At 38.0% G+C, this 11,943-nt stretch overlaps 1 protein-coding gene across 2 annotated transcripts; it reads right to left on the reverse strand.

Moving 5' to 3' along the window:
- Positions 1–193: 193 nt before the first annotated feature.
- LOC139969683 (tetraspanin-4-like) lies at positions 194–11,739 on the reverse strand. 2 transcript variants are annotated; one of them, XM_071974823.1, is made up of 8 exons: positions 11,374–11,739; positions 6,695–6,784; positions 5,992–6,189; positions 5,303–5,497; positions 4,787–4,930; positions 3,969–4,052; positions 3,134–3,240; positions 194–422 (listed from the first exon to the last, which is right to left on the reverse strand). In XM_071974823.1, exons 4-8 carry the CDS (start codon positions 5,444–5,446, stop codon positions 314–316), a joined length of 588 nt encoding a protein of 195 aa, XP_071830924.1. In that variant the 5' UTR covers positions 5,447–5,497; positions 5,992–6,189; positions 6,695–6,784; positions 11,374–11,739; the 3' UTR covers positions 194–313. The 2 variants fall into 2 exon arrangements, with proteins under 2 accessions (XP_071830924.1, XP_071830926.1); XM_071974825.1 differs by having other exon boundaries at positions 3,092–3,240; positions 11,374–11,736.
- Between the last annotated feature and the right edge of the window lie 204 nt (positions 11,740–11,943).

The following is an 11,943-nucleotide window of genomic DNA, read 5'->3' on the forward strand; positions in this document are numbered from 1 at the left end:
GATTGCAGTCGTAGAATATCGATCACAATTGGCGCAGCTGTAGAGAATTTACTTGACATGACTTTTCATAAGACAATAAGTTCAATAAAACAATGACCCTGGAAGAAAGACAAATTTCAGAGACAGGTCCGTAAAAGAGTTTCTTTGTTTGGAGCTTTCAAGACCAGCATGAAGTAACAAGAATAGAACGCAGTTGTTTAAAAAAAAAACGAAAGTATAACTATACAAGTGTTTTTGTGCGATACACATTAAAATTTCTATAGATTGTATTGTTTAATTTGTAGTTAAATAAAGGGCGATTTATACAAATTATCTATAAATCTGTTCCTTTATCGACTTTCAGCTGCGAATTATAGAGAGGGTTCAATCGCCAGGAGGAAGATTTCTGAACAACTGGGCGTGGCTTCTTCGGCTCGTCATATCTATAATAATAAAATAATAATACAAAAAAAAATCACCACCAAAATAAAAGGGAAGAAAACATGAAAATATAGAGATAAAAGAAGACAAACAAATGGACACAGAAATTAATTACCTGTAATGAACGATATTTGGGTAAATAGTTTCAACAGGACTATATTCGGAAACAAGCATGAATGGAGATCGTCTGCTAATGGTAGACGACCAAATCTGAGGCAAAGCTATACACGGGAAAGTGGAATTTATATTAAGACTGGAGGACGAGATGAATAATATCAACAAGGACGACGAAATCGCAAAAAAATATATTCAAGTATGCGTGTAAACACGTAGACTTAGATAATCCGAGTACAACAGCATGAGTACCAGCATACAAACAAAATTTATCATTAGCATGTGTACAGAATTTAAGTATACAAGCCTCTGACTGCGAATATACGAGTAATTAATCTTTCACTAGTTTCTAAATTAGATTTCCCACGATGCCTCGAGTACAATGACGAGTACACAGAGCCATGAGGGTACTGAGTATCATTCATAACATATGCGAGAATACGAGCACAAGAAGGAACTCACTTCAAGTATGGTACTAAAGATACGCCAGAAATATTTTTGCCAAAATGTGTTGAGGATACCCTCTAATGTTGACACAATCTTCCAATTGTTCTACAAATTTTGCTCCAAAAGTTCGAATGGAGGAGAAGGAGGAGGAGGTGGACAACACTTTTCTTCTTATACTTTTGGGGTCTGGCGCCACCATTTTCCATGTATACATTTTTATTATTTTTGTCAACGTTGTTGTCATATGAACTTTGTAAGCATATTTTGTACTCTACATACCTCACACGAGTGAGGTGCACATGCAGAGATTAAATAAACTTAAACTTAATCTTAAACTTTTGGTGACATGGGGGAGGGGGTGGCACCTAATCCCTTTACACGTCGCCGGAGCCTATATGAAAATTTGCAGCAGTAAGAGCTCGTTAGCACCATCTAGGTATATGATAAATATCATGATGTGTATAGTTACAGCCGAAACTTTGGAATAAAAAACACAAAAAGGGAAACAAAAATAGTTCAGTCGGTGAAATTGAAAAAAGGACAAACTAAGATTGAGAAAGAAACGTTAAATGAAAACCAAAATTATGTTTTCAGATGAGGTATAGAAATTCAAATGGTTGAATGTTTGAGTGAAAGAAACAACAAAACCTTCAAAAAATGTTGAACACAGAAGAAGAAGAAGAAGAAGAAGAAGAAGAAGAAGAAGAAGAAGAAGAAGAAGAAGAAGAAGAAGAAGAAGAAGAAGAAGAAGAAGAAGAAGAAGAAGAAGAAGAAGAAGAAGAAGAAGAAGAAGAAGAAGAAGAAGAAGAAGAAGAAGAAGAAGAAGAAGAAGAAGAAGAAGAAGAAGAAGAAGAAGAAGAAGAAGAAGAAGAAGAAGAAGAAGAAGAAGAAGAAGAAGAAGAAGAAGAAGAAGAAGAAGAAGAAGAAGAAGAAGAAGAAGAAGAAGAAGAAGAAGAAGAAGAAGAAGAAGAAGAAGAGAAACTGTCAGTGAAATTGAGAAAGGTCAAATTCAAGTTTGAAAAAGGAACGTTAATTGAAGACCAAAATTATGTTTTCAGATGAGGCATAGAAATTCAAATGTTTGAATGTTTGATTGAAAGAAACCACAAAACCTTCCAAAAATTAATGAAATTAAGTTAGTCCGCTAAGCATGGCAATGTAAGTAATGACACGATTCAAATACCCTCTAAATAAAATAATTCTTTATGGAAGTAATATTTATATATTTCATGTTTAAAAAAAAAAATATATATATATATATATTGGTCAACTAATACTAAAATTTGGAAAACAAATAAACGAAGGTTAATTGGAATCGCCACCAACTTAGCAAGGCATATTTGAGAGTCAGGAATTATGCTCAAGAGGTCACTGGCTACAATCTTGTTCCGTCCAGTTCCATCTCAATTAAAAAGCGACATGTAAGAATACAACAATGTAACAATTTAAACCAATAACTGAAAGATAAAAAATGATGCCAGAAAACTCAAAAAAGGTACGACATAGTAATTTTAGTGATCTGCCATAACAACGTGTGTAAGTATAGACAAAAAAATCCAATCACATGTGATCTATAGCTCATGAATATAAGTTGCCCATGAGGAGCATGTAAGGGACCGTACCACACCTAACTGAATAATCACTGGCGGAAGAATATTTTTCTGATGTAGCAGGAGAAGGAGGTGGTGGGTGTGCTGTCGTTGGTGATCATTCTATTAATTTTTATATTTGTTTTATTTCATTTTTTGTATGGAAGCAAAATTTTGCTTAACGGGTTGAGGAGAGAGTGGGCAATTGGGGTTGATCGAGTCAGTGGTCTCAGTCCACAAGAACCTATTTTTTATGTAAATTGGATGACATGCAACAATGAGTTTCATAATGTGAACAACCTTTTGTTCAAACCGATAGTGACGTTGAAAGTTTGGGGAACTAGGAAGGGTGCGAGAACGGGTGGGAGGTTTTACAAAGGGCCAGCCCACAAATTATTGGAAGAAACAACAATGACCCACATACTCCCTCCCAACTCCTGTACTTCCGCCGTTGCTAATACATTCATTAAGTGTGGTGAGGTCTCTCCCAGTTCAGAAAGTTATATGCAAGGGCAGGATACCGTTACAAAAGCAGCGAGGTAGAGGTCGATCGATGTCTTTACTTTGTGTCTTCGGGTTTGGAATAGGATCTACCGCAGCAGGTATTCTTGGGATCGTTACCGAACTTATGGAGGAATATCAGGATCGCCACAAACAACAACAGGAGGACCTGAGATGGTTAGAATAGAAAGGGGAAAAAAAAAGAAAAGAAACTCGTAATCATTCCCGTCACAAACTTGTATATGTATACGTATATGTATACGTATATATGTGTGTATACGTATATGTATACGTTTATGTATACTTATATATGTATACGTATATGTATATGTATACGTATAAGTATATGTATACTTATATGCATACGTATATGTATACTAATATGTATACGTATATGTATACTTATATGCATACGTATATGTATACTAATATGTATACGTATACGTTTATTTATAAGTATATGTATATTTATATGTTAATGTATATGTTTATATGTATGTATACGTATATGTATACGTATATACTTATACGTATACGTGTATGTATATGTATACTTATTTGTATACGTAAACGTTTATTTATATGTATACGTTTCTATATATATACGTATATGTGTTGGTATACGTATATGTTTATGGATACGTATATGTATACGTATATGTATATGCTATGTATACTGATACTATACGTTTACGTAGAAATACAATACAGCGTTCTCACAGAACTCTAAAGTCGCTTTAAATCGTCAACGTTCCTTATTGTTTTGTATTTTTATCTGAATTACGTATAACGTATATATATATATGTATATATATATATATATATATAATTATATATGGTATAAACAGTTTTGTTTTAAAGAATGTCATTGAATATGTTGTAACTCCTCTTATTTACCTGAAGTAGAAAGCAGATGAGGACGACTGTCCCAACAGCTCCAAGACCTCTGAATGTCGCATCGATCAAATAATCTCCGCATCCCTTGATAAGAAAAAGAAATTAATAGACATTTAACCATTTTTGCAATAATATGATTTATATACATATACATATATATATATATATATATATATATATATATATATGTATATAGACAAACACCTTCAGTGGAATTACGGCCTTCCTTACCGGTTTCGAACCTCTTGACATACAATCAGCGTCCACAGCCTAGTGGTTAGGGTGTCCGCGTATAGACAGCCTCCACCGGGATTCGAACCCGGACCTCCCGCCCGGGTTCGAATCCGGTGGAGGCTGGAAGTTTTTTCACTGTCCTTGATTTTCCAACTCTTTAGGATATCAATTATATATATACATATATATATATATATATATATATATACATATATATATATACATACATTTCTAGGATTTCTGAATTAGTTTCTGTCCGATTTTGGCAATTAACCGGTACCGGGTTTATTTCTTCCGTATCCGAAAGCAAAATCTTCCCATCCCGTCGCCCCCCCCCCCACCCGTCCTTATACCAGTCATATATACCACTGGTTGGATCGAGGTGAAAACTAGTCTCGACTGTTAAGAATGAAAATGATCCCAACTGGATGTAAAGACTTCTCAATATTGTTGACATTCCGATATTCTTTCAACAAGACTACACACTGGGACTTTGGCGTACATATACATGGTCAATGTGATGAAAATGTACGAAAATAGCAGACTTAAGCATTACTAGTCGTCTTATTTTTTTTTGTGTTTACCTCATCCCAAACGATCACGGCGCTGATGGCTCTTGAGCAACCCTCGTAGTACGTCTCACAGCAGGAATCGGGAGGACGATCAGCTGGAAATTGGTTGTGAAACTTGTACCAATCCAAGTGTGAAATTACACCACAGCATTGTTTCTATATGGAAGACAATATGAGTAAAACAATGTAAAAGAAAAACAGCAAAAGAAAAGAAAACTTGAATTATGTCGAAGATTTTATAATTCAATCTAACTGATTGGACTTCTAATGTAACCCGTTTTAAACTGGTGACAAAAAAATTAAAATTATTTTTTTTACTTATAAGAAATAGAATTAAAGACCAGTCTGTAAGAACAAAATGTGTGACGTCATAAGGCAGTCCCCCTTATCCCCCTCACACTCTTTTCCACATCAAATATAGTAGGGAAGATGGTTTCCTCCCCACCCTCCTCCTCCACCTCAAACGCCCATTATGTAGCGACCAAGCTGGTATCATGGTTATACAGTTTGGATTAGGCCTATACTTACCCTTTGTTGGAGATCATCCCACACCGATGTCAACTTTTCCTCTCCTTCCTGACCGTACCGTCCTATCGTCAGTTGCGCCCTCTGTGTGATGTAATCTTGGATTTGAGGATGGTAACCACCTGACCTCCAGTGGGTAAAGGTCATGACCAGAACAGAAGCCTCCAAGCACAAGACGATGACGATTAAAATGTAGTACTATATATGTGGAGAGAAAATCATCATTCATTTGGTATTTGTGCAACTTTAAATGGCACACTCACTAGCAGGTGTAGGTACAAATTTAACTGCAAACAGGAAGTGTGGATCGTTGACCCGGAAGTGGACCATGGGGGACGCAGTGTTAAAAAATTGTTATCAATTCGGGTAGGTTAAAGAAGGATGGAGAGCATATGTTGCACATAGACACAGATACGGGAGGAGTGAATTACTACAATTCATTGCCAGTATGTACACAATTAATTACATGGCCACTCACTCGATCACTAGCGTACCAAGTGTATAGGTAATTCAGAACGCGGAAGGAAGCAGAAAGGGGTTTATTTGGGGGGGGGGGCAGAGAGGAGTGAACGAAATTTATTTCATTTCTTTGCAACGCAACCAAGCTGCAATCCATTTACAAACTTTTAAGAAGTACCACAAAACATGAATTCGCTTTACATGCTCAATTGTATAAAAGTGGAAATACTTACCCAAATTAAAGCACAGACGTCTGCTCTAAACGCTACCACACAACCGAAGGCACGAGACGCATAGTATGATAACGGCAGCTATCAATAGGAGGATGGCCACGTAGATGTAAGGTAAGCTCGGGATGAGAATGGCTAACGAACGGCCAGGCCATTTATAAAGAGAACAATAGACGCGATCAGTAAACCGATCCCTGAGAGCTGTTCAGTAAGATGAAAAAACGGGATTGCTATAGTGTGCGGTAGTTTAAATGACCAACGTAGAGCGCGCTATGTTTGATAGACTTGGAACAAGCATGGCTAATGTTTAGTTAGATGAACATATGGAATCACTAGTACGGTAGTCTAAAATGACCTAAATAGATGGCGCAATGTTCGATAGACTTGGAACAAGCATGGCTAATGTTTAGTTAGATGAACATATATGATTACTAGTACGGTAGTCAAAAGTGACCGAAGTGGAGGGCGCTATGTACGGTAGACTTGGGGAACAACGAACCAATTTTGGGAAATTTAGAATCCACCCCTTCCAACCCCACCCCCCCCCATACCCCTTCCCGACCACACCAATTTGGACATCCTGTGAATGTCATTGAAAAAAAATATATTTATTGACTGATAGATTACAGTCGGCAAGAAAATAGAGGGCTCAATGTAAGTGAAATGTGACTTCATTTAACAAATGTTCAGGGCGCAATTTACTTACCATTAATATAACATTCAAGAAGCTAACAAAGCACTGGACACACTCAATGGCGCAGCAACACATCGTGGTTATTAAGTAACACTATCTAACCTGTGATTGTTAAAAGGAACCAAAAAAAAATACAAAGAAAAATAAATAGTCTATGCATTTTTAATATTATTTATTTCTATATATAAAGTCTATGCATTTTTAATATTATTTATTTCTATATATAAGTGAACACCAAAAACGTGACCGGCAAATAATAAGGGGGGGGGGGGGAGCAAACAGAGACCTCGCGATTTTGAGAGAAGAGTTCTTAACCGGCAACTTAGTTATTCACCCGATACTCATAGCTAGTACAGTAACTACTGGTAATATTTTACCGTTACCGTGTTACGAACACAGCGCAGTATTTACTGATGCACGATTGTGGAACATGAACAGTTACTGCACTTGCTATGAGTATCGGGTGAGTTCAGTACTCACTTTGGGCAGCTTCTTGTATAACCATTACTATGAGTGTAGGCGTGGGGGGGGGGGGGTGGGTGGGAGTGCCAGTCATTTGTTACAACCCGGAAAGCGGTTGGGAAGGGATCTCAAGAGAACCTCACCGTTTTATGTACAAATATATGTAACTAACTGAACAACGAAAAACTGTGTGGAAATTATTATTAACCAAATTTGAAAAGAAAACAGAATATAACCCATCAAATAATGGTATGGTATTGCTCTTCATACAGCCTTAGTAACCGAATATCCGTGTTACACCTATGCGTCGGTTAGAGTAACAAACAGCTCACAAGATAGCGCGTTCATTGGTTGTATTCCTGGGAGCTGTTCTAGCGAACGTTGGCAGGAAAACGCCACTTTATGGTGCACAACAGAAATTAACCATGGAAGTAAGGGAAGCACTTTCATGAATTAACAGTTAAAATAATTTCTTGAAATTATTTTCATTTGACTACTTCTGGGTTTTTTTCCAAAACTGATTTGATTGGACTGAATACAGAATCTTATACTAGAATCTCTCTATACCATTGTATCCGTAGACATTGCGAACAGAAATAAGTCGATGTGGGCTTATCATGTAAGATGCGATGAATGGATGAGAATGGAGTCAGTTCCGCGACTTTTTGGTTCCTTGCTGAAAGCAAAGGAACCTATGTATTCAGGTTGGCGTGTGTGTGTATGTGTGTGTGTGTGTGTGTGTGTGTGTGTGTGTGTGTGTGTGTGACGCTTAAGCTTGTATGCACGATAACTCAACAAGGGATTGACTGATCATGATCAAACTTGGTGGGTGGGTGGCCCATAGTGAGTAGATGAACCCTATTGTTTTTGGTGCCCACAAAGGTCACCAAAGGTCAGTTATGGTCCAAAAACCCAAAATACTAAAACTGCAATAACTCCCAGTGCCAATGTGCGACAAGGTTGATATTTTGGGACAAGTTGTGAACTGGTTAGGGCAATATTTTGAAACTTAACGGTCATGTGATCTGAGGTCACCAAAGGTCAATTAATGTTAAAAAACTAGTATTTTTGCGATAACTTGAGAACGAATTGTCCGTTAGGGTTGGGAGTTGCTTCAGTGTAATCCAATTGTCGACCCACATCTGGGTGACCCTTGACCTCAATTTGACCTCTGGTGACCTTTTCATGTTTTGGGGATTTTTACAGTTTCGATGCTATTTTCAGATGTCAAAGGTACCTTCCGATCATAAATATTGATAGGTTGACCCCCGTGTGACCTTTGTGTGCGAACTTATATGGGGTCAAAGTTTTCGGTCAGAGTTAGGATGGCTGTACAGACTTATCGTGTTGATTTTTGGAATCAGCAGATCAAACTACATTTGAAACCAAGGTCAAAAGGTCAAAGGTCACATTAGAAAAAATGTGCTTAGTTTGGGAGAAAACGGGCGAAAAAGAAAATGTTTGGTTTTGATGCTAGATTTGGATATCAAAGGTACCTTCCGATCAAAAATGTCAATGGGTTGACACCCGGGTGACCTTTGTGTGTAAAGTTATACAAGGTCAAAGTTAATTTTCAGACATTTAATGCAATAACTCCCAGGGCCAAGGTGTAACAAGGTTGATATTTTGGGACAAGTTGCAAATGGTATAGAGGAATATTTTCAAACTTAACGGTCATGTGATCCGAGGTCATCAAAGGTCAATTAATGTTAAAAAACTAGTATTTTCGGTGAGAAAATGGGCAAAGAAAAAAATGTTTGAATTCTTACAGTTTTGATGCTATATTCACGTCTCAACAATCAAAAATGTCAATAGGTTTACCCCAGGTGACCTTTGTGTGTGAAGTTTTATGAGGTCAAAGTAAATTTTCAGACATTTAGTGCAATAATTCCCAGTTCCAAGGTGTGACACGGTTGATATTTTGGGACAAGTTGCAAATGGTATAGGGGAATATTTTCAAACATAACGGTCATGTGATCCGAGGTCACCAAAGGTCAATTAATGATAAAAAACTAGTATTTTTGCGATAACTTGAGAACGAATTGTCCGTTAGGGTTGGGAGTTGCTTCAATTTAATCCAATTGTCGACCCACATCTGGGTGACCCTTGACCTCAATTTGACCTCTGGTGACCTTTTCATGTTTTGGGGATTTTTACAGTTTCGATGCTATTTTCAGATGTCAAAGGTACCTTCTGATCATAAATGTCAATGGGTTGACCCCCGTGTGACCTTCGTGTGCGGAGTTATACGAGGTCAAAGTTAATTTTCAGACATTTAATGCAATAACTCTCAGTTCCAAGGTGTGACATGGTTGATATTTTGGGACAAGTTGCAAATGGTATAGGGGAATATTTTCACACTTAACGGTCATGTGATCCGAGGTCACCAAAGGTCAATTAATGATAAAAAACTAGTATTTTTGTGATAACTTGAGAACGAACTGTCCGTTAAGGTTGGGAGTTGCTTCAATGTAATCCATTTGTCAACCCCCATCTGGGTGACCCTTGACCTCAATTTGACCTCTGGTGACCTTTTCATGTTTTGGGGATTTTTACAGTTTCGATGCTATTTTCAGATGTCAAAGTGGCCTTCTGATCATAAATGTCAATAGGTTGACCCCAATGTGACCTTCGTGTGCGAAGTTATACGAGTTCAAAGTTAAATAATATTAATGAGGTCACAGGTCAAACGTGAAAAACTCCCAAGTTGCAATAACTTAGCTACTATTTATTGGAATTTCGTCAAACTTGGTATGATGATATTGGTAGATAGTCTCCACACACTGATGTGTGTTGCAATTGATATCATGCATGTTTATAAGGGGGGGGGGGGGGCTAGCATTATTTCGTTATGAAAAGTTTGTATGCACAATAACTCAACAAGGGAATGACCAATCATTACCATACTTGGTGAGTGGGTGGCCCATAGTAAGTAGATTATCCCTGTTGATGTTGGTGCTCATTTCATGAATATTAATGAGGTCATGGGGTCAAACGTGAAATACTCCAAATGCAATTACTTGGCTACTATTACTACTCGGAATTTCGTCAAACTTGGTATGATGATAATGGTAGATAGTCTTCACACACTGATGTGTGTTGCAATTGATATCAGGGCTTAGCATTACTTTGGCAACAAAAGTTTGTGAGCATAAATTACTGTTGTTGTATTAGGGCTTTGTTAGAAATTTCCCTATGAATGGAACTAATGAACAGCAGCAAGGAACCATGAAATGTTTTCATTCTGGTTTTGTTTGAGTACGAGGGGCCATTCTTTGACTTTCTGACATATTTTTGTTATTTATTGGGGGTGGGGAGGGTAGGGTGGGGTTGGGTGGGGAGGGTAGACCGGGTTGAGGGTATAGGCAGGGTTGGGGGTAGGGTGAATGGAGGGATGAGGCTAGCAGTTCTATCACTGACTCTATCAATTGCCTGCAGGGGCGGAAACTCGCGGGCGCGACTAGGCAGCTTTGCTGTGCAACTTATTGGAAGCCATGCATGTTGTCAACCATCTCCCTCCCCCACACCCCGTCGGTGTCGGGAGTCGTGAGTGTTGCTGGTCTGATCATGTAATAGTACACATGATCATATAGGTAACATATTATGTACAGTGTCAGTTAATAGGCTAGTGTAGAGGCCTAGCTATACTAACGATATTCAATATATACGTAAAAGGTGCTTGTTATGGAAGGTGAACCAAGCCTTAGAGCCTAGGCAAGACTACAATCAGAGAACTTTAATGAATTAATCGGCTCTATAATTTAGAATCAGTGCCTGCATGGAAGTATACCGGAAGTACGTAAAGTACACCTCAATGTACATTGTTGACATATGACAGTGACAAGGTTAGGGTAACAAGGTTAGGGTCAATATACTTCTCTATACTTCCGGTCAATGATTCTAAATTAGAACCAATTAACTGATCCATTCTCAATCCCATGCCATTTAATCACACCGTGACTGTAACCGTGCATGCATGTGATTACTTCTTACTTGGAACAGTAGAATTATAGACCAGTCTGTAACAACAAAATGTGTGACGTCATAAGGCAGTCACAGCTACACATATTCCCCCTCACACTCTTTTCCACATCAAATATAGTAGGGGAGTTGGTTTCCTCCCCCTCCTACTTTATAAGGCCTGATAAAGTGTTAGTCACTGGTACGTGAAGATCTGACAAATATAGGCATATCCTCACCTTGAAAGAATAAGACAAAGTATGACTTACTGAGATATGGTTCAGATCAATAACAGTTGTATTATCTCGAAGAAAATGTCTTCACCTTAGCTGAACCTTCAAATCGTCGAAACCACCTATACTCTTTCTATAGTTTTCTGTCTTCGAACTCAAATTCCGCTTTCGTTTTCTTCTCGTGCAGTGTCTGTATAGACTTATAGGCTACTTGGGTGACAATATATCCCGCGAGAACACTGGGAATTCCAAACAACGGGGGTATACTTTACACGCAATACTCCTGTTTTTACTGCTGTGGGTTTACTTCATTTTATATGACAATTCTTACCGTCTGTAGAAAATATCTATACCCTATAACCCTCCAGTAACTAAAGCTATAGTGTAAACACGACCTCAGTTGCATACATAGGGACCTGTGGGGGTGTCAACTCGATTATTCACTGTCATCGCTCTGTTGATCAAGTTCAATGGAAGGGAATTCGAGATTTGGAGGAGTGCTTTGGCGCTCCCTTTGACACTGTAGGCTGCTGAGTTGGTTACAAAGCGAGTAAAAAGGCAAGAATATGGTTGAGTATCGTTTACCAAAATAGCTTACCAGATCTG

The sequence above is a fragment of the Apostichopus japonicus genome, chromosome 7, assembly GCF_037975245.1.
Source record: "Apostichopus japonicus isolate 1M-3 chromosome 7, ASM3797524v1, whole genome shotgun sequence".
NCBI classification, from domain to species: Eukaryota; Metazoa; Echinodermata; class Holothuroidea; order Aspidochirotida; family Stichopodidae; genus Apostichopus; species Apostichopus japonicus.